This window comes from Schistocerca nitens, chromosome 1, assembly GCF_023898315.1.
Source record: "Schistocerca nitens isolate TAMUIC-IGC-003100 chromosome 1, iqSchNite1.1, whole genome shotgun sequence".
NCBI classification, from domain to species: domain Eukaryota; kingdom Metazoa; phylum Arthropoda; class Insecta; order Orthoptera; family Acrididae; genus Schistocerca; species Schistocerca nitens.
The window spans coordinates 786,964,138-786,991,138 of NC_064614.1; the positions used below are offsets into that span (position 1 = coordinate 786,964,138).

Genomic DNA, 27,001 nt, shown 5'->3' on the forward strand with positions numbered 1-27,001 from the left:
CACGCGAAAATAAACTATTTTTAAATACATTTCGCTGGACTTTCTTTGAGCTTTCAAACTAGCGTAACAATATTTTGCTAAATTTTAGACAGTGAAATCTAAAAATAAAAAGAAAATAACACTGTCGATATCTCGTGCTGGTTAAAGAACCGATAAAAATACATTATGTGTGTTAAGCTGTGTCGTTAAAATGAGGAGCATTAACATTCGATCTCAAATTTTATTCTTTTGTTATTACAAAGATTATTCTTACTTCTCTTTACAATACAAGTGTTATAAAAATCTGTGAAATATTGACGCAGAGTTGGCCAATGTCCAGTAGAGGGCGCGTCCTCACGTATGTTCTTGTAACGCGTCATAAAGAGGTACTGAATTACTGAGGCGTTCGAAACCGACCACATGTAAAATTAATGGTAATTGTGTCGTAAAATAAAAATTTTAAAAAAATTTAACTATCTTAGCTATCACCATTGTCTCCGGAAGATATATAGAAAAATAGATAATGTCTTCCTTTTTAAAGTGAAATGCGTTATAGCTTTCCTTTGTACTCATCCAAACATGCATGAGATTTTTTTTATATGCTACGTACGTAATGTTGCGTAACGTCTCTTCGCGCTTATATAGTTTGGTGCATAAGTACGAAGCGTTTTTGTTTCAAATGTTGGCATACCCGTTGCTATAGGTTTATTTAGCGATTGCATATTTTACTTCCAGTTCACTGTTGCTATTTGAGTTTACATTTTGTCATTCTGAGATAGTGAGCGGGGCTATGAACGATACAAAATGGAGAGCCTAATGGAGAAAACGGAACATTACGACATATTCTTGTGTTTGAGTTCAATAGAGGGGCGACATTAGCGGAGGCAGCCGGAAACATTTCCGCCGTGTATGGGGATAATGCCATTGGACAGACCACGACAAGAAACTGGTTTTCTCGTTCTAGGGAGGATCGTTCGTACATTAATGGCCCTCCACGTTCAGGAAGACCTTTGGAGCTTGATGAAGATCGTTTAAACGCATTAGTCCACAACGATCCACGTCAGTGTACTCGAGAACATGATGAACTGGGGTCATTCCAGCATTATGCGACATTTGCATGCGCTGGAGACATTCGAAAATCAGGTGTATAGGTACCCCGTGCTCTAAACCAAAATCACAAAAATCAGCGGGCGGCCATGTGTTCATCTCTGCATGCTCGTCTTCACACCGACCATTCATATCCAGTACCGTTACTGGTGACGAGAAATGGTTTCTTTATGCTAACGTAAGGGAAAGTAGGGAACGGTTGAGCCCAAATAAAGCACCAAGTCCCCATACAAAGCCCTGCGCCCATCCACAGAAGGTAACTAATGCATCTGGTGGAACAGCGACGGTGTGGTATATTACGAATTGCTTCCCCGATATGTAACCATCACTGCTGACATTTGTTGTCAACTGGGATGCCTTGCAGGTGGAATCCAAGAACCACGGCCGGGAAGACTGAATGAAGTGATTCTACTCCACGATAGAGCCTGTGCGCATTCTACTAGACTGACCATACACAAGTAAGATTGGGAAGTCATTCTTCACCCATCTTATTAACCTTCTCTTGCGCCCTGATCTTTTCACCTTCTCCTCTCTCTATCGAACAACCTTCAAGGAACTTCCTTTCCGAGTGAAAATGCGCCCCAAACATGGCTCGATGGGTTATTCGCCTCAAAACCACGTGTTTTCTAATTGGCGGCATTGGAATGTTATCCCATTGTTGACAGAATGCTGTAAATAGTGAAGGAGAATATATTATTGATAACTAAAGTCTCTGTTGTGTGTATCCGTTGTGTTTATTAAACTTATGGAAAAACGATACGTACTTAATGCACTAACCCAATAAAAAGCTGATACTCACCATGGTTGGGGTGGATGGGATTCTAACGTGGAACGCACCATTATCCGTTCGGATAACTGAAAAGGAGGCGCTGAATTTCCCATGCGCTTTTCTGGACAGCTTATTAGTAACTGAAGGCAGCCTCATAGATAGCCATTTGGGTTCATAAGTGCGATTTATTTCGGAGAACCAGACGCCTTGCTGCGAATGTGCATCGTGCGAATTGGGCAGAGTAACAACTGAAGAGCCAAAGAAACTGGGACTCCTGCCCAATATCGTGTACGGCCGCCCCGAGCACACAGAAGTGCTGCAAGACGACATGGCATGGACTCGATTAATGTCTGAGGTAGTGCTGGAGGCAATTGACACCATGAATTGTGCAGGGCTATCCATAAATCCGTAAGAGTACGAGGGGGTGGAGATCTCTTCTGAACAGCACGTTGCAAGCCAACTCAGATATGCTCGAACGGAAGTGTTTAAACCCAGAAGAGTGTTCCAGGAGCCACTCTGTAGCAATTCTCGACGTTTGGGATGTGGCATTGTCCTGCTGGAATTGCCCAAGTCCGTCGGAATGAGCAATGGACATGAATGGATGCAGGTGATCAGATAGAATGCTTACATATGTGTAAGAGCCTCCACCAGCTTAAACAGTCCGCTGCTGACATGCAGGGTCCATAGATTCTTGAGGTTGTCACCATACCCCTACACGTCCATCTGCTCGATGCAATTTGATTCGAGACTCGTCCGACCTGACAACATGTTTCCAGTCATCAACAGTCCAATGTCGGTGTTGACGGTCTCAGGTGAAACGTAAAGCTTTGTGTTGTGCAGTAATTTTAATAACCTGCCATTGTAGCGGTAGTAACCGATCTAAGAACTTCACTAGACATTTGTTATAAAGGCGTTGCCGACCGCAGCACCGTACTCTTCCTGTTTACATATCTCCTTATTTGAATACGCATGCCTATACAGTTTCTTTGGCGCTTCAGTGTAGTTAACACGCTAAACTGTAGTTCTGAACTATTCCACTTTTCATTCGCTTGAAGGACTGATTGAGAAACTAACCTAATCACTCAGCTCATCGACATAGACAGCGGACTCGTACAATCTGGATGGATCCAAATGCGGATCCAGGAACCACAACCAGGCGTACAAACCGTCAAACACCCACGCAAACCAGCAGGCGTCGTTTGCTTCGTGCCTAGCGTCATATTTAGTCAATGAAAGAACTGCCTGATACTAACCCGTATGCTGTTGACTGGAATGAGAAGACAAATTTTGTATAGTAATCTGTTGTACTGCACACGTAAGATATTTGCATTCTGTTTTATCTATCTTTTCATTAGTACCCTTGTTTGATATCTGTAATACTACTATATAAAGACAACACGTTGTTTAATGTTGTTACCAAAAGTCGTGAAAATTTCTTGACCGATTTGTAAGTTAATATGTACCACTATATAAAGACAAGATCTTGTTTAACATTTTCACCAAGAATCTCGAAAATTTCTTGACCAGTTTGCTTCAAATTTACGTTGAACTTTTAAACGACGTTATTAACCTTTTAGACAACGCTGTGATAATCATTCGGACAGACATAAGCTGTTAATATAGACTATTTTTTTGTGGTAGTTTGGGGTACATCGTGACCAGTGGATAGCTGTCTTACTGTCTTGCTGTTAGGGTAAAATTTTTCTATCGTACAATCACATCATTGAAATGACATCATTGGAGAGCACGTTGAAGGTGTAGCGGTGGGACTTGAAGTCCCGTACCACCTTCCAATGGTGTAAGTTCAAGGTAGTGAGCAAGAGGGAACACAACTACATAGGTAGTTGATGATGATGATGATTGGTTTGTGGGGCGCTCGTACAATGTTCCAATTTTTACACAGCCCAAATTTTGTACACAGATCGATCTAACCACTGTCACGAATGATGATGATGATGAAATGATGAGGACAACACAAACACCTAGTCCCCGGGCAGAGAAAATCCCCAATCCGGCCGGGAATCGAACTCGGGACACCGTGATCGAGAGGCAGCAACGTTAGCTACTAGACCACGAGCTGCAGACTACATAGATAGTGATACTTCTGGTCGTACCATGCACGTCACATATTGGGTGGTCGTATCAAGGCTGACACTTTATTAGTGGCCGTAACAGGGCTATTGTTAGCCATGGTCTGCATCTGATTCCTCGAGGATAGTAAGAGGAACAGGGTGGGGGTGCCAGGGCCGGGGAGCCGTGGTACCATTGTTCTGTAAGCCAGTGAACATGTCGTGCAGGGCATCCTTGCTTTCTCTCGAATGGACGTCTTTATAGTTACCATGCTTGTCTCCTCGTGGAGGGTAACAACCCACGTGAATGAAGGTGCATGCAGCCTCCACCGAAGCACTTTATTCTGCATGCGCTAGAGCGTCTGTATCTATGAGACACTAATCGTGGCCCACGGGGAAGAGCCATAGGTGTGGGAAGTTCAGTTCCCTGCTACTGAAGAGCGGATATAGCGCTTTTATCAGCTTATGACCTTTTCGGGTCACGTATTCTGCATTTCGATGGAAGAGCAGTTTTTCATCCATTCAGACATCTAGATATTTGGTACCTGGGCACCATGGGTCCTGGACGCCTACAATAGTGTTGTGGCGGAGGATTGTTCGCCGTTTGGTGAAGTAGACCGCTGTAGTTTTGGCGGTATTGAGGGGAATGTTGTTTGAACGACACCAGGTGACTGTTGCGTCCACCTGCCTCTGGAGACGAGCAATGAGCTGGTCTGTGTTGCTGCCGGCCGTATCGTCACCGTATTGTGTCGGATGACACTGTGGTATGACTGGCATATCGTTAACATAAATGTTAAGGAGGATGGGAGACAACAAAGATCGTTTGGGGATACCCATCGACATGTGATGTAAGCTCAAGTGCCTTCCTGCTGAGTAACCGAAAAGGTTCTATCGTGGAGGACATCAAACAGGATCTTAATATAGATGGCTGGGATTTTTACATGAGATATAGATGTTTGGGATTTTTTGGATGAGAATGTCCTGCCAAATTTTGTCGTATGCATTTTTCAGGTCCGAGAAAACTGCTGGCGTCGACGTGCCGGAGTTAAAGCCCTTGCTGACATGTTCTGTGATCCTAAGAACTTGTAGTTCGGCCGCCAGGTGGGAAGCAAATCCGAACTGTTCCAGGCGGATTGTCCCAGCCGCCGCCAGAAGCTGGGAAATACTGTGGAGGATCAAAGATTCTAGAACTTTTCCCATGGTAATTAGAAGGCTAATGCGCCTGTTGTTAGTACGGACTGTAGGATCCTTCGAGGGCTTGAGGATGGCGATCAGTCTGGCCTGCTTCCACGGCGGGGGTAAAAGGCTAGTTGTGAAACAGCAGTTCAGGATGATAGTAAATAAAAACAGTGGCTAGTGTAGGACCTGATGGAGGTGTTTGTTCATGATACTATCCAAACCTGGAGCTGACTGCCCATGCTTCTTCTGGAGCATCCACTGGACCTCTGCCTAGGACGTAAGGTGAGGGGCAGTAAGAGGTGATCTTTTTCTGAAAATGGTAATGGCCACCAGAATACTGCGTTCATCCTGGAGTTCATCAAGCGTAAAGTCCTGGATAAACAATTGGTTCTGGACTTCAGATGCATCCACCAGAGTTTCTAACATCATAAGGTAAGCTATCCACTATGTGGATGGGATGGTTGGTCCTCATTGTGGACTGCCATAAAGTCCTGGACGAGCAATTGGTTCTGGGCCTCAAATGCATCCGCCAGAGTTTCTAACACTCAGAGGGCATCATAAGTTAAGCCATCGACTGTGCGAATGATATGGCTGATCCTCAATGTGGAATGCAGTAGAGCTCTGACAACGGCCCATTCTGATTTATGTTGGAGGGGAAAGCCGGACATCTTGTCCTCCCATCGTTCCATTTTCCAAGTCACGAGACTGTAGCAGAATTCACGTAGGAGACACTTCATGCGATTCTTTTCCTGAGGGTCACGAAAGTGCCCCTTCGTAGCCATTCTTCTGGGTTTTTAGTATGCACAACTGGAGATGCAAGCTATCTAGTGGAGTTAAAGCCCTTGGGACAGTGAAATTAGAAGCCTTCATTGCCTTCTGGATTTTCATGGTTAGGTAATCAACCACCCTAACCAGATTGGCAGGCGTTGTCATATCGAGGTTTTGCCAGGTGGAGTTGTTGAGGACCCTGGAAAATTTGTCCCAATCTGCGATCGTCGAGGTTGAATGGACGTCTAAAGACAGAGCGACATCAGTAAGGTGCAGGAGCACTGGGTCGTGGTCAGAGGCCAGTTCGTGGAGTGTTTCAGATGAAAACTGCACCACAATGTTCTTGAAAATAGCCACATCCAGAATGTTTGGCTAGCAGTCAGAACGGGCTGGTGTATAGGTGGCAGTGTGAGTTCCATAGACCGACTGTGCCAGAGGATCTTCCAGGAGCGTGGGTTCCATAGACCGAAAGTGCAAGAAGATCTTCCAGAACTGTGGGTTCCATAGACCGACAGTGCCAGAGGATCTTCCAGTTTAAGGAGGAGTCTGCCCTTAGGATTAGCAATTCGAGAATGCCAAGGTGGATGCTTGGCTTTGGGATCTGCCCCAACAATTGAGTTTGTCAAATGATGTCAATGTACGGAGGTCAGCTTCAGAAAGTGGTGGCTTAGGGCCCAAATACGCCGCAGCGTAGGTAATAGCACAGAGGATCTTCCAGCCTAAGGTGAGTCTGCCCTCGGGATTAGGAAAGTAAGATGCTTGGCACTGGGATTTCCTCCAACACTGAGTTTGTCAAGTGATGTCACTGTACAGAGATCCAATTCTCGAAGTGATGCGTTAGTGCTCAAAAACGCCGCAGCAACAGTAACCGCACCGAAGCGGGTAGAAACAGTGACTGCCATGGCCTCTGGAATACTTTTTTAAGCAATAATGTACATGTTTTATGTTAAAACCGATTGCGAGAAAGAAAATGCCGTGGTGCGCCGTGCTGTGTTGTGAAATGTGCAGTTTCTCCTTCTTTCTCACAGCTAGTATTAACCACGATAACAGAGCATTTAAACCGCTAGACAAATTGTTTCTCCCACATACAGGGTGATCAAAACGTCAGTATAAATTTGAAAACTTAATAAACCACGGAATAATGTAGATAGAGAGGTAAAAATTGACACAGATGCTTAGAATGACATGGGGTTTTATTAGAACCAAAAAAAAAAAAAAAACAAAGTTCACAAAATGTCCGACAGATGGCGCTGGACAGCAAAACTGCTACCGTGACGGTGAGAGGTACGCCGATATGTTACAGAATCGCATCATCCCCAGCCTGGCTGATAAACACCTGCTGGAACGTACGATATTTATACAGGATAGCGCTCCACCCCATGTTGGTAGACGCTTGAAAGATCTCTTGCGCGCGTCGTTTGGTGATGATCGTGTGCTCAGCCGCAACTTTCGTCATGCTTGGCCTCCCAGGTCCCCAGACCTCAGTCCGTGCGATTATTGGCTTTGGGGTTACCTGAAGTCGCAAGTGTATCGTGATCGACCGGCATCTCTAGGGATGCTGAAAGACAACATCCGACGCCAATGCCTCACCATGACTCCGGAAATGCTTTACAGTGCTGTTCACAACATTATTCCTCGACTACAGCTATTGTTGATGAATGATGGTAGACATATTGAGCATTTCCTGTAAAGAACATCATCTTCGCTTTGTCTTACTTTGTTATGCTAATTATTGCTATTCTGATCAGATGAAGCGCCGTCTGTCGAATATTTTTTGAACGTTTGTATTTTTTTGGTTCTAATAAAACCCCATGTCATTCCAAGCATATGTGTCAATTTGTACCTCTATATCTACATTATTCCGTGATTTATTCAGTTTTCAAATTTATACTGATTTTTTGATCACCCGGTATATTCTGTTTCATTGTATGCACTACAATGTGCTGATTGATTTCTTTCTCGCAGTCGGTTTTAACATATTACAGGAAAGTTGTATTTATGGCCTATCGCCTTATGTTTACAATATTAATTTGAAATTTGAATCGTCCGAAACTTTGTAATCCTATGTGTTCGCATTTTAAAACTGTGTGAAATACTGATGCAGAGGCTACTATCCTCACAGATCCAGCCGCTGGCGAAGTCTCTCTCATACACCGTATGCCAGTGAACCGAACCGATATAGCCATTTATTTTAAGCGGCTTAAGTTCGCAATCTGGGGTTCGAGTGCAATAACAATAAACAAGGGTCATTGTCAGAGAGGGGCGGGGGATAATGATATGGACAAAGAGTGGGATGAGGAAATGGGCATAGGGACGGGCAGGAAGGGAAGTTTAGAATGTGTATCTAGTTTCCAGGCGTATTTAGCAATTGCGAAGCATTGCCGAGTTTGCTAGCTTATAATAATACCATTAGTTCCTCCATACCTAAATACATAAATCCAGATCCAGCTTACTAGCTGAGAATTTTGTTAGAATGCTAGATATGTAGAATTTTATGACCGTCAGGGAGAATGAGAAATGCACGGATTGCAAACAAAGACAACAACTGTGACGTAACAGGTATTGAAGTAGGTGGCCTGGCAGCTTTCCGAAGAGCAGATCTCAAATCTCTGTCTGGCCGACTTGATGTAAGTTTAACGTGGTTTTCTTTTATCATTTCAGAGGAATACCGAGGTGGTTTCTTCAGAAAGCCACTGTCGATGCCTTCCCTAAACCTTATCCATTTCGGATAATGCTCCGACTCTAACGATCTCCATGTCGACGGATGTCTGCTCTCTCCCATCTACAAAACATTCCGTTGTTTTCTCTGGTTAATTTATGACACATGGCGTTACTTTTCGTGCGGTTGCCTCTGGCCTAAGATTTCCTGTACGCATAACATTCAAAACCGTGTTGCTTGTCCAGCTAACTGACCTATTTAATGTGCATTTTATGGACCTAGCATGTAGCGGAACATCTCAGCGTTCAGTGTGGGCTGGAATAACGGCTCGAGCCTGAGAAAAAAACTATCAAACAGTAATTTCCTTACGAGCGTTCAGCTTGGGGTCGTAAATTTTAATATTAATAGCACATCGGAACACGACGATAGCCGAACGGAGCGTCGGTAATAACAAGTTTTACGTAGGCCTAAAAGCTGTTATTTGCTTTCGGGCATGGAGCCAGCCGCCCGGGTCGCCTGACAGGTTAGACTTATTTATGATGGATGTACACCGGCGTCGCCGATGATTCATGGCGAACTTTGCAGTAAGTGCCGACTTCGAACCCTCGATCTCGACGTGCCTACAATTTCGTTCAGATTGTGAAATTGCGGGTATTGCAACAGTGTTTCAGTTCCAGGAAATATTGATTTGTAATATGCAGTTCGGTTAACACGCAGATTCGTCTTCACTCCTTTAAATATACGCATTTGATCTTCTTAAGCGTTAGCAGAGTATTCATATTTGAAGCAACTGTTTCTTCTGTGAAGTTTCTTTATTGATTCTTCGAGACATACATCACAATGTCTATTCGGTAGTGAAACTGAATCGTCCCAAGTGCGACCACTTGAATGAATTCTATTTCTTAATGCCCTAAGTTAGTTTACGAAATTCACGATGCACATTTTAATGTGATATGTATGAACGGAACAAAAGTTGCATACATTAAAAATGTATGTTTAAGGCTACATGCTGAGAATTCAAAGGTTTTCATCTCAGTACCTCTGTTAAAGAAGAGATTTGCTAATGTGAAAAAAAATCTAAATCTGTATTTGAAAACAATGTTTTTCTATGTGGTATTTTACATCTGTAGATTGTCACATAGCTTTAAAGCTGTGCATTTTGGTCCTACCTATACCAGACTGCAATTCACAAGAAATTAGTACAGACAATGTTTTTTTTCTTGGTATTATATTTGCATGTATTCGAATCGAGAGCTTAATAGATGGATCACGAACTACAGAAGTGTGAAAGGAAAATACGAGGTATGAAGGAAACACCACTAAACAAAGCAGTAGACAACTTCAATCGTTTAACGAAATGTAAAAAGCCTGTACAGAACTTATAATTACAGATGGACCCAATATGCAAAAGATACAGAACTTAAAATCGGAGAAACTGTTCGAAATATGACCACTGGCGACCCTGCCAGGATTGTGTTTGGTATTGCCACTTCGGCAAGTATAAGTTATGTGTGGCGTTAATGGTTCGAAATTCGGTAGCGGTATTGTGCGAATGTGTGCAGATTCCATGACTTACGGAATCCAGCGCGCTGAGATCTGCTTTGATTGTATATTCTCACATCTGTGCCCTGTTGTACAATGGGTACACACAATACTCTTGTAAAGCATGTGCAACAACATCAGTAGGAACCAATAAAACGCCAAGGTCGTCACTGGGTCCCGAAATAAAAAAACTAAGATAAGACTGGACTTCATTACAACATTACATTACATTGAAATAAATGACGACACGTTGAACACTGCACCGGGAATCCCATGAAGCTTATATTGCTCCTGAGAAGTAACCACGATAGGTATGTAACAGTGTGAAATGCACAAGTCTGAAACGCCATGAAGCAAAGTTGTGGTGATAGACGGGGAGTAGAACCGAGTACCTATGTGAATTGTTAACTAAGCAGAATCAGATGTCAGACATTCTATATGTTCACCAACAGAGTGATACCGGAACCTGAAACTACGATACAAATGATTTTTACCTGGCAGGGATTCGAACACGGCACCTTTCGCTAATGTCTTATAGCTACTAATAGACATGAAATATTTATTGTTTATTCTCCGGTAGTGAGGTGTGCACGTGTTCGGCTAGAGGTAACGCAACGAATAGTTCTGTGCTGCCTGGGACTCCAACTTCATGCAAATGGTCGTTGTTGACCCCCCACACGAAGATGCATCAACTATCAAATTTCCTTTCCCTAGTGGTTAGCATAGCGGTATTCGTATGGACCTGGAGGAGTTTGGCATCGTGAGGAAACAATGAAATGATGGGACAGTATGATCTCTAACGGTTAAAATCCAGAGAAAAATTGGAATAGGATCTCGAACCCCAGTCCAGTGCCAACATTTTCAAAATCCCAAAGTCACTTAAAATAAGAAATGAAGATCCTATTACCTTACATGACGATTTTTTTGTGAACTAAAATAACGTTACTAGTGTAAGAAAGCTTACTAGAGACAGAGTATCTTTAAGAAGCGACTTCCGCCTCTGCCTGCCAAAATTAATCCAGCAATGTTCCATTCGGTAGCGAATGGACATGTTTAATTTTGATTTGAACCACGGCACAGTTCTGCATTCTTTATTTGACGTTACTGGAGGTGAAGAGGGTATGTTTGTGGCTTTTAAAAAACTGGTACCCCCAGCGGGAATCGAATCCACACTTTGGCCATTACAAGATAGCCTCAGTCCAACCAAACCACCGAATTTCATATGTTTTAAGATCATGTTTTTTTTTCATAATGTGGTACGCTGCACACGGTACGAGAAGTGTTTACTTCCACTTTAGCTGTAGTTATGAATAACCTAACATGCCCTAGTAGTCAACGTCATGCTGTGTGAACGCAAAGCTGTGATATCAAAGCCATCTTCTTCTTTTCTAAACCATATTCCGTCTGTCTGCTAAGAGCACCAGTCTGACAGGAGGTCAGAGAGCGTTTCCTTCATTTTCTAATCAGCCAGTAATAGAAAAATCTTGCAGAAACATTTTTGTGCGAGGGTTCGTGTGTGTCTGTCATGGTAAGACCATTTTCAGCGTCATCAGTTAGCGGCCGCTTCATACAGACCGGCGCCCATCCAACGTTCGCGACGCATTGAGCATAGAGCCTATGACCTCAAGCGGACTTTTCCGGACTCGAATTAGCAATTATAACATTATGTAACATTGCATATGGTATAAGACTATGTTTCAGCATGCTCCGAGGCTATCTTATATGGCATGTTGATATAAAACTATTTAACTATGGTCTCATTTTTTTCAGGTTTGTAGCATAGCTCGTGCCATGACAACTTAAATAATTCTCATTCTTTACTTTACGAGGAGCGTCGTTTATGCATTTGAAAACAGGGTCTAAAACGGAGCAAAGTTTAAAATTTATGACATTGTGTTCTGTTTGTGTTCAATAAAAGGGTAAAAGCAGTGGAGGCAATCCGAAACACCTGCGTCCTATATGGAGAGAGTGCTATCGCGAAAGTCGTCTCGTTTCAAAGTATGATTGTTTTGAGATACATTAATCACCACATTCAGGAAGACAAAGAGGCGCTGATGAAAGACGTTTCTGAAATTTACTACTATGGTCAGTGATAGTGTATCTAATAACTGGCAAGTGTGATGGCAATTAACCTTCGTGCAACGCTTGCCTTCAGTAGTCAGATTGAGGTTAAAAGAAGGGAAGAAGGATTATGGTACAACATCTCATCGAAAAGCGAGATTAGACACGAAGCAGAAAATAGAACTGGCACTGATGGGAAAGGAAATCGACTGTGCCCTTTCAAGGGATTGATCCTGGCATTTTCCACAGTAGATTTAAGGAGATCACTGTAAGCCTAAATCAGTGCGGCCTGATGGCGATTTGAAATACTGTACAGTAACTTCATAAGGAGAAAATAATGGGTAAGCCATAACAAACGTTATATCATCTCAAGCGATGGCCTGTATACGCCAACACAATGTATTGTTATTGATATACACCTGGTGGCACAAAGAAAGTGTTTTGTGTTACGAAATGCTTCACAGGTATGTGCCCTTCGCAGTTGACATGTGTTGCCAAAAATTAGATGCCGTGCAGTCGCAGAATAACAAATGTGACCTGGAAGACAGAACCAAGGGGTTTAGTTGGCAAACACGCCCCCCACAAACGTAGTTTGGCAGAGGCATGTGTTTACCTTTCTCGCCCCTTTTTTCTTTTCCCAAAATTGAAAAAAAATTAAAAGGACATTATTTTTGGATTCGGGAAAACATTCAAAGAAATGTGACGGACGCGTGAACGGCTCCACCAGTTAAATCCTTTCAGAGTTGTTACCAAGACTGGAAACGACTCTGCCAGTACATAGCTGCCTAAGGGAACTAATATGAGTGGGACAATACTGCTCTTCGAAAAAAATTAAAACTTTCGTAAATAAAAAATCAGTGTCTCTATTTTTCTCATAGCACTCGTATATCAGATAATACAATAATTATTCTAATAACTTAGCATACAGAGTGAAACTTACAAGTAGTTGTTGTTGTTGTGTTCTTCAGTCCTGAGACTGGTTTGATGCAGCTCTCCATGCTACTCTATCCTGTGCAAGCTCCTTCATCTCCCAGTACCTACTGCAACCTACATCCTTCTGAATCTGCTTAGTGTATTCATCTCTTGGTCTCCCTCTACGATTTTTACCCTCCACGCTGCCCTCCAATGCTAAATTTGTGATCCCTTGATGCCTCAGAACATGTCCTACCAACCAATCCCTTCTTCTAGTCAAGTTGTGCCACAAACTTCTCTTCTCACCAATTCTATTCAATACCTCCTCATTAGTTACGTGATCTACCCACCTAATCTTCAACATTCTTCTGTAGCACCACATTTCAAAAGCTTCTATTCTCTTCTTGTCCACACTATTTATCGTCCATGTTTCACTTCCATACATAGCTACACTCCATACAAATATGTTCAGAAACGACTTCCTGACACTTAAATCTATAATCGATGTTAACAAATTTCTCTTCTTCAGAAACGCTTTCCTTGCCATTGCAAGTCTACATTTTATATCCTCTCTACTTCGACCATCATCAGTGATTTTGCTCCACAAATAGCAAAACTCCTGTACTACTTTAAGTGTCTCATTTCCTAATCTAATTCCCTCAGCATCACCCGACTTAATTCGACTACATTCCATTATCCTCGTTTTGCTTTTGTTGATGTTCATCTTATATCCTCCTTTCAAGACACTGTCCATTCCGTTCAACTGCTCCTCCAAGTCCTTTGCTGTTTCTGACAGAATTACAATGTCATAGGCGAACCTCAAAGTTTTTATTTCTTCTCCTTCGATTTTAATACCTACTCCAAATTTTTCTCTTGTTTCCTTTATTGCTTGCTCAATATACAGATTGAATAACATCGGGGAGAGGCTACAACCCTGTCTCACTCCCTTCCAAACCACTGCTTCCCTTTCATGCCCCTCGACTCATAACTGCCATCTGCTTTCTGTACAAATTGTAAATAGCCTTTCGCTCCCTGTATTTTACCCCTGTCACGTTTAGAATTTGAAAGAGAGTATTCCAGTCAAAATTATCAAAAGCTTTCTCTAAGTCTATAAATGCTAGAAACGTAGGTTTGCCTTTCCTTAATCTTTCTTCTAAGATAAGTCGTAAGGTCAGTATTACCTCACGTGTTCCAACTTTTCTACGGAATCCAAACTGATCTTCCCCGAGGTCGGCTTCTACCAGTTTTTCCATTCGTCTGTAAAGAATTCGCGTTAGTATTTTGCAGCTGTGACTCATTAAACTGATAGTTCGGTAATTTTCACATCTGTCAACACCCGCTTTCTTTGGGATTGGAATTATTATATTCTTCTTTAAGTATGAGGGTATTTCGCCTGTCTCGTACATCTGGCTCACCAGATGGTAGAGTTTTGTCAGGACTGGCTCTCCCAAGGCCGTCAGTAGTTCTAATGGAATGTTGTCTACTCCGGGGGCCTTGTTTCGACTCAGGTCTTTCAGTGCTCTGTCAAACTCTTCACGCAGTATCATATCTCCCATTTCATCTTCATCTACATCCTCTTCCATTTCCATAATATTGTCCTCAAGTACATCGCCCTTGTATAGACCGTCTATATACTCCTTCCACCTTTCTGCTTTCCCTTCTTTGCTTAGAACTGGGTTTCCATCTGAGCTCTTGATATTCATACAAGTGGCTCTCTTTTCTCCAAAGGTCTCTTTAATTGTCCTGTAGGCAGTATCTATCTTATCCCTAGTGAGATAAGCCTCTACATCCTTACATTTGTCCTCTAGTCATCCCTGCTTAGCCATTTTGCACTTCCTGTCGATCTCATTTTTGAGACGTTTGTATTCCTTTTTGTCTGCTTCATTTACTGCATTTTTATATTTTCCCCTTTCATCAATTAAATTCAATATTTCTTCTGTTACCCAAGGATTTCTGCTAGCCCTCGTCTTTTTACCTACTTGATCCTCTGCTGCCTTCACTACTTCATCCCTCAGAGCTACCCATTCTTCTTCTACTGTATTTCTTTCCCCCAGTCCTGTCAATTGTTCCCTTATGCTCTCCCTGAAACTCTGTACAACCTCTGGTTTAGTCAGTTTATCCAGGTCCCATCTCCTTATATTCCCATCTTTTTGCAATTTCTTCAGTTTTAATCTACAGTTCATAACCAATAGATTGTGGTCAGTGTCCACATCTGCCCCTGGAAATGTCTTACAATTTAAAACCTGGTTCCTAAATCTCTGTCTTACCATTATACAATGTATCTGATACCTTTTAGTATCTCCAGAATTCTTCCATGTATACAACCTTCTTTTACGATTCTTGAACCAAGTGTTAGCTATTATTAAGTTATGCTCTGTGCAAAATTCTACCAGACGGCTTCCTCTTTCATTGCTTATCCCCAATCCACATTCACCTACTATGTTTCCTTCTCTCCCTTCTCTCCCTTTTCCTACTCTCGAATTCCAGTCACCCATGACTATTAAATTTTCGTCTCCCTTCACTACCTGAGTAATTTCTTTTATCTCATCGTACATTTCTTCAGTTTCTTCGTCATCTGCAGAGCTAGTTGGCATATAAACTTGTACTACTGTAGTAGGCGTGGGCTTCGTGTCTATCTTGCCCACAGTAATACGTTCACTATGCTGTTTGTAGTAGCTTGCTCGCACTCCTATTTTTTTTATTCATTATTAAACCTACTCCTGCCTTACCCCTATTTGATTTTGTATTTATAACCCTGTATTCACCTGACCAGAAGTCTTGTTCCTCCTGGAACCGAACTTCACTAATTCCCACTATATCTAACTTTAACCTATCCATTTACCTTTTTAAATTTTCTAACCTACCTGCCCGATTAAGGGATCTGACACTCCACGCTCCGATCCGTTGAACGCCAGTTTTCTTTCTCCTGATAACGACGTCCTCTTGAGTAGTCCCCCCCCCCCCCCCCCCCGGAGATCCGAATGGGGTACTATTTTACCTCCGGAATATTTTACCCAAGAGGAGGCCATCATCATTAAACCATACAGTAAATCTGCATGCCCTCGAGGAAAATTACGGCTGTAGTTTCCCCTTGCTTTCAGCCGTTCGCAGTACCAGCACAGCAAGGCCGTTTTGGTTAGTGTTACAAGGCCAGATCAGTCAATCATTCAGACTGTTGCCCCTGCAACTACTGAAAAGGCTGCTGCCCCTCTTCAGGAACCACACGTTTGTCTGACCTCTCAACAGATACCCCTCCGTTGTGGTTGCACCTACGGTACGGCTATCTGTATCGTTGAGGCACGCAAGCCTACCCAACAACGGCAAGGTCCATGATTCACGAGGGGAGGGGGGGGGGGGGGGGGGACTTACATGATGCGCACAATACATCACACAAGAAAGAGAGTGAGCTCGCAGTCTCCAGACGGTAGCAGAGCAGTTCTTCTTTTTTTCCCATGCGATATTAAACATTTTTGTTAGATACTAACGTGACTCCATAAAATATTACAAATATATGTTTTCTCCATCAGGTGGAAATTTCAAGGGTGACTTGGACGACCACTGTAGATGCTTTGTACATAAAAGCAAAACGCATCTGGTGAAAAATACTTAAATTTCACTAATCTTAAGACGAAAAAAGCGATAATAACTGATATATAAATGTTACAGAGGTAAACGGCCATGTAATAAACAATAATTTTATTTTATATTTTAAACTCTTTAATTTCTCTTCAAATAAACAGCAATTATTTGAAATTAAATGTGAAACGTTTGCGCATCGAACACACGAGAATGGGTTGGTTGCTCATATGTTAGTGCAACAACAGCCTGTGACGCGTTACCTCACCATGTACTTGGAATGACATTATCAAAATTCCGAATTTTTTTTGGGTTACACATCCTGGTAACAACGCACCGTCTGCAGTGGACTGTGTGTGGTTGGAAATTTGAGGCGACTAGCACATCCATTCCATACGAGTCATGAGGTTTCATTGCTTCGCTGTCAGAAGGTGCGTATAGACGTGGCATTAAGTCTGGAACTTTCGGCTGCATAGTACCTTGACAGCCGTTGGCGTGAAGAATTATTGTAAGGTGTGCCGTGTAGCAGGTATTCATAAAGACAGTTCATCTTCGAGACATTTCCATTAAGAAAATGAACGGGAAACAAAATAGTATTCAATGTTTGAAGAAGTACACCAAAGAATGAAAAATTCATAGCATTTGTCACTGCGACTGCAGTCACCCACCAACGTCCCACAACTGGACTTACAATTAACAGAGTACCTTACGTTCCTCTCACTTTATTCCATCATGCGTCAGATGCTCCAGAATATTTTTGTTTACAAGGCGAAACTTTGCTCGTGGACCTTTTCAACCAGCCTCTAAGGAATTCAAACCAGTCAAGGTACTCATGAACTCACAACTGCGGAAACAAAAAGTAATTATGCGTGAAGCTCAGGACATTTGGAAAGATAACCAAACACAGTTGATCCTAGCATGTACTGTTTGACAGTTGCTACACAGCAATCGTACAATACAAAGTGGTACAGAGACATCATCATACAACCTTCAAGACCGGACCATACGAACGTATGATTACTTTATTTACACGAGAATTCATAATCATGGTCGGAGGCTATCCTTTAAGCAGTATATTGTCATAATAAGAATCGTTAATACCACAAGCGTGTAAAAAGTACGTGTATTTAGAAGTAATAGTAATACTGGCTAGCATGATTTACTTTCCTTGTAGTTTCGTAAATCATTTAGACAATTTCCGCAGTAGTTCCTTCAACAATAGCACGGCCAGTTTCCCTTCTCATCCTGTATAAATCCTTATATTCGATTTACTCGTTCCAATAAAGCCCTTTGCCTAGTGCCTAAACTGAATTATATTACAGCTATACAATTATACTATGATTACAGCGTAGACAATGTAAATTACATTGCATTACTTTTTCCATTGTTGGATGTTCTTCACGTTACATAGTTATTTCAACCACTTAGCCTCACTAGTCCCAGCAATTTACTGTCACCACAGTGAAGAAACAGTCCTCTGCTATCAGCTACTACCACCGGTCATTGTTGTATGGTTACACGATTGCAGAGCAATCACTGGACGCAGTAAATACCCAGGAGTATGCTTTCCGAGCGATCTGAAGTGGAACGAGCACATAAAATGAATCGCGGCTAGGGTAGGCGTCAGGCTGAGATTCATTGGAAGAACCCTCAGTAAATGTAGCCCATCAACGCAGGAGGTAGCTTACAAAACACTCATCCGACCAATACTTTAATATTACTCGTCAGTCGGTGATCAGTACCACATAGGGTTGATTGAGGACAGAGTAGATCCAAAGAGAAGGAGCACATTTTATGTTATAGATTCAAATGAGTCTATAAACTCTAGTGGCAGACACTGCAAGAATGGCGTTGTGCATCACGCTGTGGTCTATTGTTAAAGTTCCAAGAGAGTATGTTCCTATAAGAGTCAACCAATATGCACTCTAAGACAATTAAAAAAAGAAAAAAACGACACACTACGAATGGGACGGAAATCGGTAGATATGATGTACGTGTACAGATAAACAGGGTGATTTATTCAAGAGAAAGAGGTTCACAATTTGAGCAAGTCAATAACGCGTTGGTCCACCTCTGGCCCTTATGCAAGCAGTTATTCAACTTGGCATTGTTGGATGGTCTCCTGATGGATGTCAAGCAAAACTCTGTCCAATTGGCACGTTAGATATTCAAAATCCTGTGATGGATGTAGAGCCTTGCTCATAATGGTTCAAATGGCTCTAAGCACTATGGGACTTAACATCTGAGGTCATCAGTCCCCTAGAACTTAGAACTACTTAAACCTAACTAACCTAAGGACATCACACACATCCATGACCGAGGCAGGATTCGAACCTGCGACCGTAGCAGCAGCGCGGTTCCACACTGAAGCGCCTAGAACCGCTCTGCCACAGCGGCCGGTTGCTCATAATGCTCCAAACGTTCTCAACTGGGGAGAGATCCGGCGATCTCACTGGACAAGGTAGAGTTTGGCAAGCAGGAAGCTAGCCAGAAACTCGCGCTGTGTGCGGGCGGACATTATCTTGCTGAAATGTAAGCCCAGGATCGCTTGCCACGAAGGGCAACAAAACGGGGCGTAGAATATCTTCGAAATCAGTGTTGTGTAAGGGCCCGCAGATGACAACCAAAGGGGTCCTGCTATAAAAAATAATGGCTTCCCGGACCATCACTCTGATTGTAGGGCCATATGGCGGGTGACAGTCAGATTGGTGGTCCACCACTGCGTCTCCAGACACGTCTTCGATCTCATTGACTAGTATAGAATTCTCTTCAGTAGTGAGTGCCGCTTCGAAAAGGGCCCCCATGACCAATGGTGACGTGGTTGGATACGTGCCGGACGGTGGTGGGGTAGCAACCTGACTGTCACCTGCTGTCGCTGGCTGAAGACTTGACAACATCAGATGACATCTAGGCCATATCTTCCACTGTGAAGATGGTCTATTATCCAAACTGGTTATGAATAAATAATTTACAAGGCAGCACTGTGTTCTTCATGCATTTTTCCAAGTATATCGAAGTTGTTAACAGTTGCCTGAAAATATGTTCATCAAACGGCTGCATTTGTAGTGAAGCCGTGATTGGGAAGCATGAGGTATAACGAATGGAGTCGCATAGTGTTCATCGATTTATCGCACTTGTACACTGCATCAGATGACCACTGTGGGCTAGTAGGCGGCGAGCCGAGAACAGATCCCATTAGTCGAATGTTTTGGAGACTCACAGTGATGTCACTGTTGGCGTCATGATGCGGAGAGCCATCAGGTGTGGCTTCAGATCACAACTTGTGGAGACTGAAAAAATTGATATAACTGCGATGTTATGGTACTCTTGTGCCCATCAAAGTGCCCAGACTGTCTCCGTTAGAACACGTATGGGACCATCTCAGTCGTAAAGGTCGCTTACGTTAGGAGAGGATGTATAGGCTTTATGGAAATGGAAATGAGCGTTTGGCGTCATTGGCCGGAGGGCCCCTTGTGGGGCAGGTCCGGCCGCCTTGGTGCAGGTCTTATTACATTCGACGCCACATTGGGCGACCTGCGTGCTGGATGGGGATGAAATGATGATGAAGGTAACACAACACCCAGTCCCTGAGCGTAGAAAATATCCGGCCCAGCCGGGAATCGAAACCGGGCCCGTAGGACGGCAATCCGTCACGCTGACGACTCAGCTATCGGGGCGGACGTAGGCTTTATGACACCCTCCGTAATTGAATTCGTGCATGCATCAAGGCCAAAAGAAGTGAAAGCTCATTCTAATAAGTGGGTACTTATTGATAAGTTCTTGTTTCATTTCGTTTCCGCCTCCCCTTCTTGCTAATTCTTTTTTTGACCAGGTAGTATAGTTCGAAGGTAATTTACCGTAAAAACATTCTCAAAGTTACCTGCTTTGTGATAAGTAGTGATAACGTCTTCATTGTTCTAAGTCTAAAGTCACGTACAAAGCACCAGAAACTTATCAAAGTTCTACCCATCTGAGGCAGAGCATGGAGAGACGTAAGAGACTGCGTCGACAGATATGTGCTGTTGTTTGGAGGTATCCTAGTTCCTGATACAGTCGTTTCTTTGGTTGTTTTGCAGAAAAGGGGATGGCCCATTGGGATTTGAGGAACTTGGTTAAATTTATGTATACTGGCAACAGACCAGCTCCTGATACAGGCGCCACGGCTGTTATCCAGTAAGGGGGAAGGGCAGGTCTGTTGGAAATTGCGGAACGTAGCTGTGTATAATATTGAAACACACCAGCTCCTGATGCGATTGCCACTTTGGTTGTTATGCAGAAAAAAATTATCTATTGGGTATTTACGTGGGGCGTTCAATAAGTGATGTAACACATTTTTTCTCTCCCAGTTTCGGTTGAAAAAGTGCGGAATTTCTAGCAGGACATCCTGAAATATTTCCGCTCTGTCTGTGACGGCGCTATGCATAGCTTTCAACACGGCACCTGTCCAAGTAGAGAGCTGGAACTAAGTTTCTTTTAGCCGGCCGCTGTGACCGAGCGGTTCTAGGCGCTTCAGTCCGGAGCCGCGCTGCTGCTACGGTCGCAGGTTCGAATCCTGCCTCGGGCATGGATGTGTGTTAGGTTTAAGTAGTTCTAAGTCTAGGGGACTGATGACCTCAGATGTTAATTCCCATAGTGCTTAGAGCCATTTGAACCATTTGAGTTTCTTTTGGCAGAAGACCAGAGCATTATAGATATTCATAAGCATCCTGGGTATTAATAAACGACTTCAGCTGTCTTTAGTCCTTTATTTCTGGATCACTATCGATTTCGTAGCACAAAAAACCACGTCTTCAGATGAGCATATGGCTAAAACATTAGAGCTAAAAAGCTCGGAACTTTGTAACCAACATTCGTTGCTCGCCAGAACAAAACATCGCTAAAGGAAGGTGTGTCGTGGAATGAAAAAAGCCGCACGGTGGGTGAGTCCGCTTCTCCGGTCTATATGCAGTCGCGAACAGGGGCGCGGCCGCGTACTGTGTTGCCCACTACATTGGACTCCGGCTGTTTTATTCGATGTTGGTTACAAAGTTCCGAGCTTTTTAGCTGTAATGTTTTAGTTACATGCTCACCTGAATAGGTGGCTTTCAGTTCCACGAAACCGGTGCTGTTCTAGAAGTAAAGGACTAAATACAGCTTAAGCGATTTATTAATACCCAAGATGACTACTTATAGCTGTGGTTGCCGTACCTACAATCTTGTCTGTATCTTTACAAGCGCTTCCAGGATGTCTATGGAAACCTGGCAGTGAACAAAAGCACGGTGAGTCATTGAGCGAGGTGTCGCGTGGCAAGGTCTCGTAAATCTGTCCGATCCCCCATGTGCCAGCTGATGGCACACAGCTGTTACCCTGGAGTGTTGAAAGTATGGAAACTCTTATCTGAGGTGAACGATGTATCACAGAGAAACACCTCGCTGCTCAGCTGGACATCTGACAAGTCTGCAGAGCCGAGAGCAGCTCACAAAACTTCAATTGACTGTTCTTCCTTGTCCATCATTCAGCCGTTATCTTGCACCTTCTATCTTCCACCTCGTGCCTCAATGAAGAATGGACTCTGCGGGAAGCAATACGTGGATTATTGGGAGTTTCTTGATGCAGCAAGACGGTAGCTTCGACGTCGACCAGCAGAGTGGTACCACGTGGGCATACACACTCTCCCAGTTAGGTGGCGAAGATAATCGCATTGAACGGAAATTATGTTGAAAAATAAGGTTTTGCAGCCAGAAAAATGGTTAAAATGGCTCTGAGCACTATGGACTTAACATCTGAGGTCATCAGTCCCTTAGAACACATCTGAGGTCATCAGTCCCCTAGAACTTAGAACTACGTAAACCTAACTAACCTAAGGACATCACACACATCCATCCCGAGGCAGGATTCGAACCAGCGACCGTAGCATTGGCGCGGTTCCGGACTGAAGCGCCTAGAACCGCTGGGCCACAGCGGCCGGCCTTCACCGCCGTGATGTGTGGCTTATCAGCAGCCTCTCGACCATGAAATCCAAGTTTTCTCACCTCCCTCCTAAATGTCACAGTACTTGCAGTGGATCCTGATGCAGTTTGGAATTCCTGTGTGATGGTCTGGAGAGACGTCTGCATATTACACATTGCGACCCTCTTCAACTGTCGGCGGTCTCTGTCAGTCGACAAACGAGGTCGGCCTGTACGCTTTGTACTGTGCGTGTCCCTTCACGTTGCCACTTCACTATCACATCGGAAACAGTGGAGCTAGGGATGTTTAGGAGCGTGGAAATCTCACATACAGACGAATGACAAGTGACATCCAATCAGCTGACCACGTTCGAAGTGGAACCCTGAATAAAACCAACCGTCTTTCAGAAAAAAAAGTGTTGCATAAGTTATTGAATGCCCCTTGAATGCATATTAGTGATAATATCATATGCTGACACGATCGGCATTTTAGCTGTTCTGCAGAAAAGTCCGTTGGGAGTCGAGGAACTTAACAGAATTTCTGTACATCAATTGTTGCACTGGTTGTGTCGACAGGATGGCGTTCCGGATGTTGTGGGGCCTTGCGGTAGTGGAGGAGTCGGCAGTAGCAGTAGCAGTACCGACAACAGCAGCGACGAGGAGGGAGGCGACACCGACGACGGAAGAGACGGCGGCGGGGGCGGCAGCGGTGGCAACGACGGCGACGAAGAGGAAGAAGAGGAGGAGGGCGACGGGCAAGAGGAAGCCGGGGGCTGCGGGGGCGAAGCTGGGGCAGGGGAGGCGCAGCTGAGCGCAGCGCCGCCGCCACGGCCGCAGCCGCAGGCGCAGCCGCCGGAGGACATGGGCCAGAGGCCTTCGCGGCCTCGCATCTCGCTCACCTGGGTTCTGCGGAGCGGCGGCGGCGGCGGTGGCGGCGGCGGGGGCGGCAGGCACGCGGCGCCGGGGGCGGCCGTGGCGGCCACCTGCCCAGAGCGGCCGCCGCGCTCGCCCGTCGCCGCGCATGGCACTGCCGCCGCCAACCAGCACCACCACCAGCACAACAACCATCACCACCACCACCACCACCACCACCAACAGCCGCCGCCGCCACAGCCGCCGGGGCTGACCGCGTCGCCGCCGGCCCCCGACGCCGCCTCTACGCCGCCGACGCCCGCGGCAGCGCTCCTGCCGTACGGCGCGCACGGCCACGGCCATTCGCACGCACACGCGCACGCGCACGCCGCCGGGCCCGCAGCTCCGGGGCGCGCGCGCTCCGAGCCGTCGCTGATGCAGCACAGACAGAGGCGGCAGTCGCGCGCCTCGCACAAGCCGCTGCGCTCCCGCCACTCGCGCTTCGGCTACGACATCCAGGACGTCGACGCCTTCCTCGCAAAGGTCAGTCTCGTCCTCCTATTCGCGTTAAATCGTCAGAGGGGCCGTCCTGTACTTCGTGTACAGCGTGTCTCAAAACGATTCATCTGATTTCACAACACAAGGAAACTCCAAATTATGTCATTCGTTGTTGGGGATGGGGGAATGGGGTGGGGGAACGGGGGGGGGGGGCGAGGGGGTTGCCGCATCCGCATCTCTGTCGCCAAATGCCTCGATCTCGCCTTTTTCCTCATCCTCTTCCATTCATCTTCTCTACAATGCTTTAGCCACACTTTCAGTGGCCTTCCTCTTCTTATCCTTCCCTGAGGTTGCCATGAAATTACTCTATTGGACCATCTGTCTTCATATACTCTTTTGTCATGTCCAAATCATCCTACCTGTCTTTCTTCTATTTTATCCGTAATACTACACTACTGGCCATTAAAATTGCTACACCACGATGACGTGCTACAGACGCGAAATTTAACCGACTGGAAGAAGATGCTGTGATATACAAATGATTAGCTTTTCAGAGCATTCACAGAAGGTTGGCGCCGGTGGCGACACATACAACGTGCTGACATGAGGAAAGTTTCCAACCGATTTCTCATACACAGCCCGCATCTCGTGGTCGTACGGTAGCGTTCTCGCTTCCCACGCCAGGGATCCCGGGTTCGATTCCCGGCGGGGTCAGGGATTTTCTCTGCCTCGTGATGGCTGGGTGTTGTGTGATGTCCTTAGGTTAGTTAGGTTTAAGTAGTTCTAAGTTCTAGGGGACTTATGACCATAGATGTTGAGTCCCATAGTGCTCGGAGCCATTTGAACCATTTTTTTTTTCTCATACACAAACAGCAGTTGACCGGCGTTGCCTGGTGTACGGAGGAGAAATGCGTACCATCACGTTTCCGACTTTGATAAAGGTCGGGTTGTAGCCTATCGCGATTGCGGTTTATCGTATCGCGACATTGCTGCTCGCGTTTGGGCGAGATCCAGTGACTGTTAGCAGAATATGGAATCGGTGGGTTCAGGAGGGTAATACGGAACGCCGTGCTGGATCCCAACGGCCTCGTATCCTTAGCAGTCGAGATGATAGGCATCTTATCCGCATGGCTGTAACGGATCGTGCAGCCACGTCTCGATCCCTGAGTTAACAGATGGGGACATTTGCAAGACAACAACCATCTGCACGAACAGTTCGAAGATGCTTGCAGCAACATGGACTATCAGCTCGGAGATCATGGCTGCGGTTACCCTTGACGTTGCATCACAGACAGGAACGCCTACCATGGTGTACTCAACGACGAACCTGGGTGCACGAATGGAAAAACGTCATTTTTTCGGATGAATCCAGGTTCTGTTTACAGCATCATGATGGTCGCATCCGTGTTTGGCGACATCGCGGTGAACACACATTGCAAGCGTGTATTCGTCATTGCCATACTGGCTATCATCCGGCGTGATGGTATGGGGTGCCATTGGTTACACGTCTCGGTCACCTCTTGTTCGCATTGACGGCACTTTGAACAGCGGACGTTACATTTCAGATGAGTTACGACCCGTGGTTCTACCCTTCATTCGATCCCCGCGAAACCCTACATTTCAGCAGGATAATGCACGACCGCATGTTGCAGGTCTTGTACGGGCCTTTCTGGATAATGTTCGACTGCTGCCCTGGCCAGCACATTCTCCAGATCTCTCACCAATTGAAAACGTCTGGTCAATGGTGGCCGAGCAACTGGCTCGTCACAATACGCCCGTCACTACTCTTGATGAACTGTGGTATCGTGTTGAAGCTGCATGGACAGCTGTACCTGTACACGCCATCCAAGCTCTGTTTGACTCAATGTCCAGGCGTATCAAGGCCGTTATTACGGCCAGAGGTGGTTGTTCTGGGTACTGATTTCTCAGGATCTATGCACCCAAATTGCGTGAAAATGTAATCACATGTCAGTTCTAGTATAATACTGTATATTTGTCCAATCAATGCCCGTTTATCATCTGCATTTCTTCTTGGTGTAGCAATTTTAATGGCCAGTAGTGTACAATGATTCTGTGCCCTTTCTGTTATTTTCACATTTCTTACGTGGTAAAGTCGGGAAAGTCTACAGGCTCTTCTCTGATGGTCCATTTCTAAAACTCTGACTCTCTTTTTATTTCTTTCTGTGAGTTGCCAGCAATCACTCCCATAGGTTATTACTGGTTCGACGATGGATTTCTATAAACGAATTTTAACCTTTAAACTCAGTTTTGAGGACCAAAGTACAGGGTCTAATTTTTGGGTAGTCGCACTTTCCTGCTTCATCCGTTGTTGGGTGTCTGTCACATCTTCCATCACGTGATAGGATACTACCAAGGTACTTAAATTCTTTACTCACTTTAATAAGAAGTCCGTCAATGTGCATCTTACTTCCCTCTTCATCGCAACATAGTTATTGTGCCTTCTCAAAATTGATTTTCGAATCCGACTTTTTACACTCTTCCAACAACTTCCTGAGCATGTAAGACACATTCTCTTCATCGATTGCTGCAACGATCTAATCACCAGCGTAGAAAAGTGTGTACGTACACTGGTTCTCTACTTCAACCGCCATGCCCATGCACATTCGATACCACAGATTCAGTGCCTTCTGCACATACATCTTAATGAGTGTGGGAGACAGACAGCATCCCTGCTTCAGTCGTTTAGTTATTCTGAACGCATGTCTAGATATATCTTTTCCTACTTTAATAACCTTTTCTGCTGACTTGTAGAAGTTTATGATGCTTCTTACATAAAGTTTTGGCAGTTCCCCAGATCATAGCACATCGAACAATAGCTTTAGTGGCACTGTGTTATATAGGAAGCATAAGTTTAAGATCCAAAACAATGTCCTCCCCCCTCTCAGGAGAGAGTATTAAAATTATAGTAGCTACCCTGTAACTGTCGAAACATTCACAACAAAGTGCCAGAGTTTGAAGAGCTCCCGAAACGCAGAGAAATTCATATAATACAGTGGTGCCCAAAATTAAAGCAACAAACGGAAATTTTGCAAGGTTGCGTTTATTTTCCCACAAAACAATGTAAGTGATTGTAACGTAGAA

At 44.5% G+C, this 27,001-nt stretch overlaps 1 protein-coding gene across 1 annotated transcript in view; it reads left to right on the top strand.

Moving 5' to 3' along the window:
- The window catches only part of LOC126203756 (uncharacterized), a 1,215,674-nt gene that overhangs the window by 1,136,598 nt on the left and 52,075 nt on the right, over positions 1–27,001 (top strand). Inside the window, exons 4-6 of the mRNA XM_049938159.1 lie at positions 23,126–23,314; positions 23,408–23,486; positions 23,805–23,944. Of these exons, the coding sequence (XP_049794116.1) occupies positions 23,126–23,314; positions 23,408–23,486; positions 23,805–23,944 (408 nt within the window). The remainder of the gene's footprint in view (positions 1–23,125; positions 23,315–23,407; positions 23,487–23,804; positions 23,945–27,001) is intronic.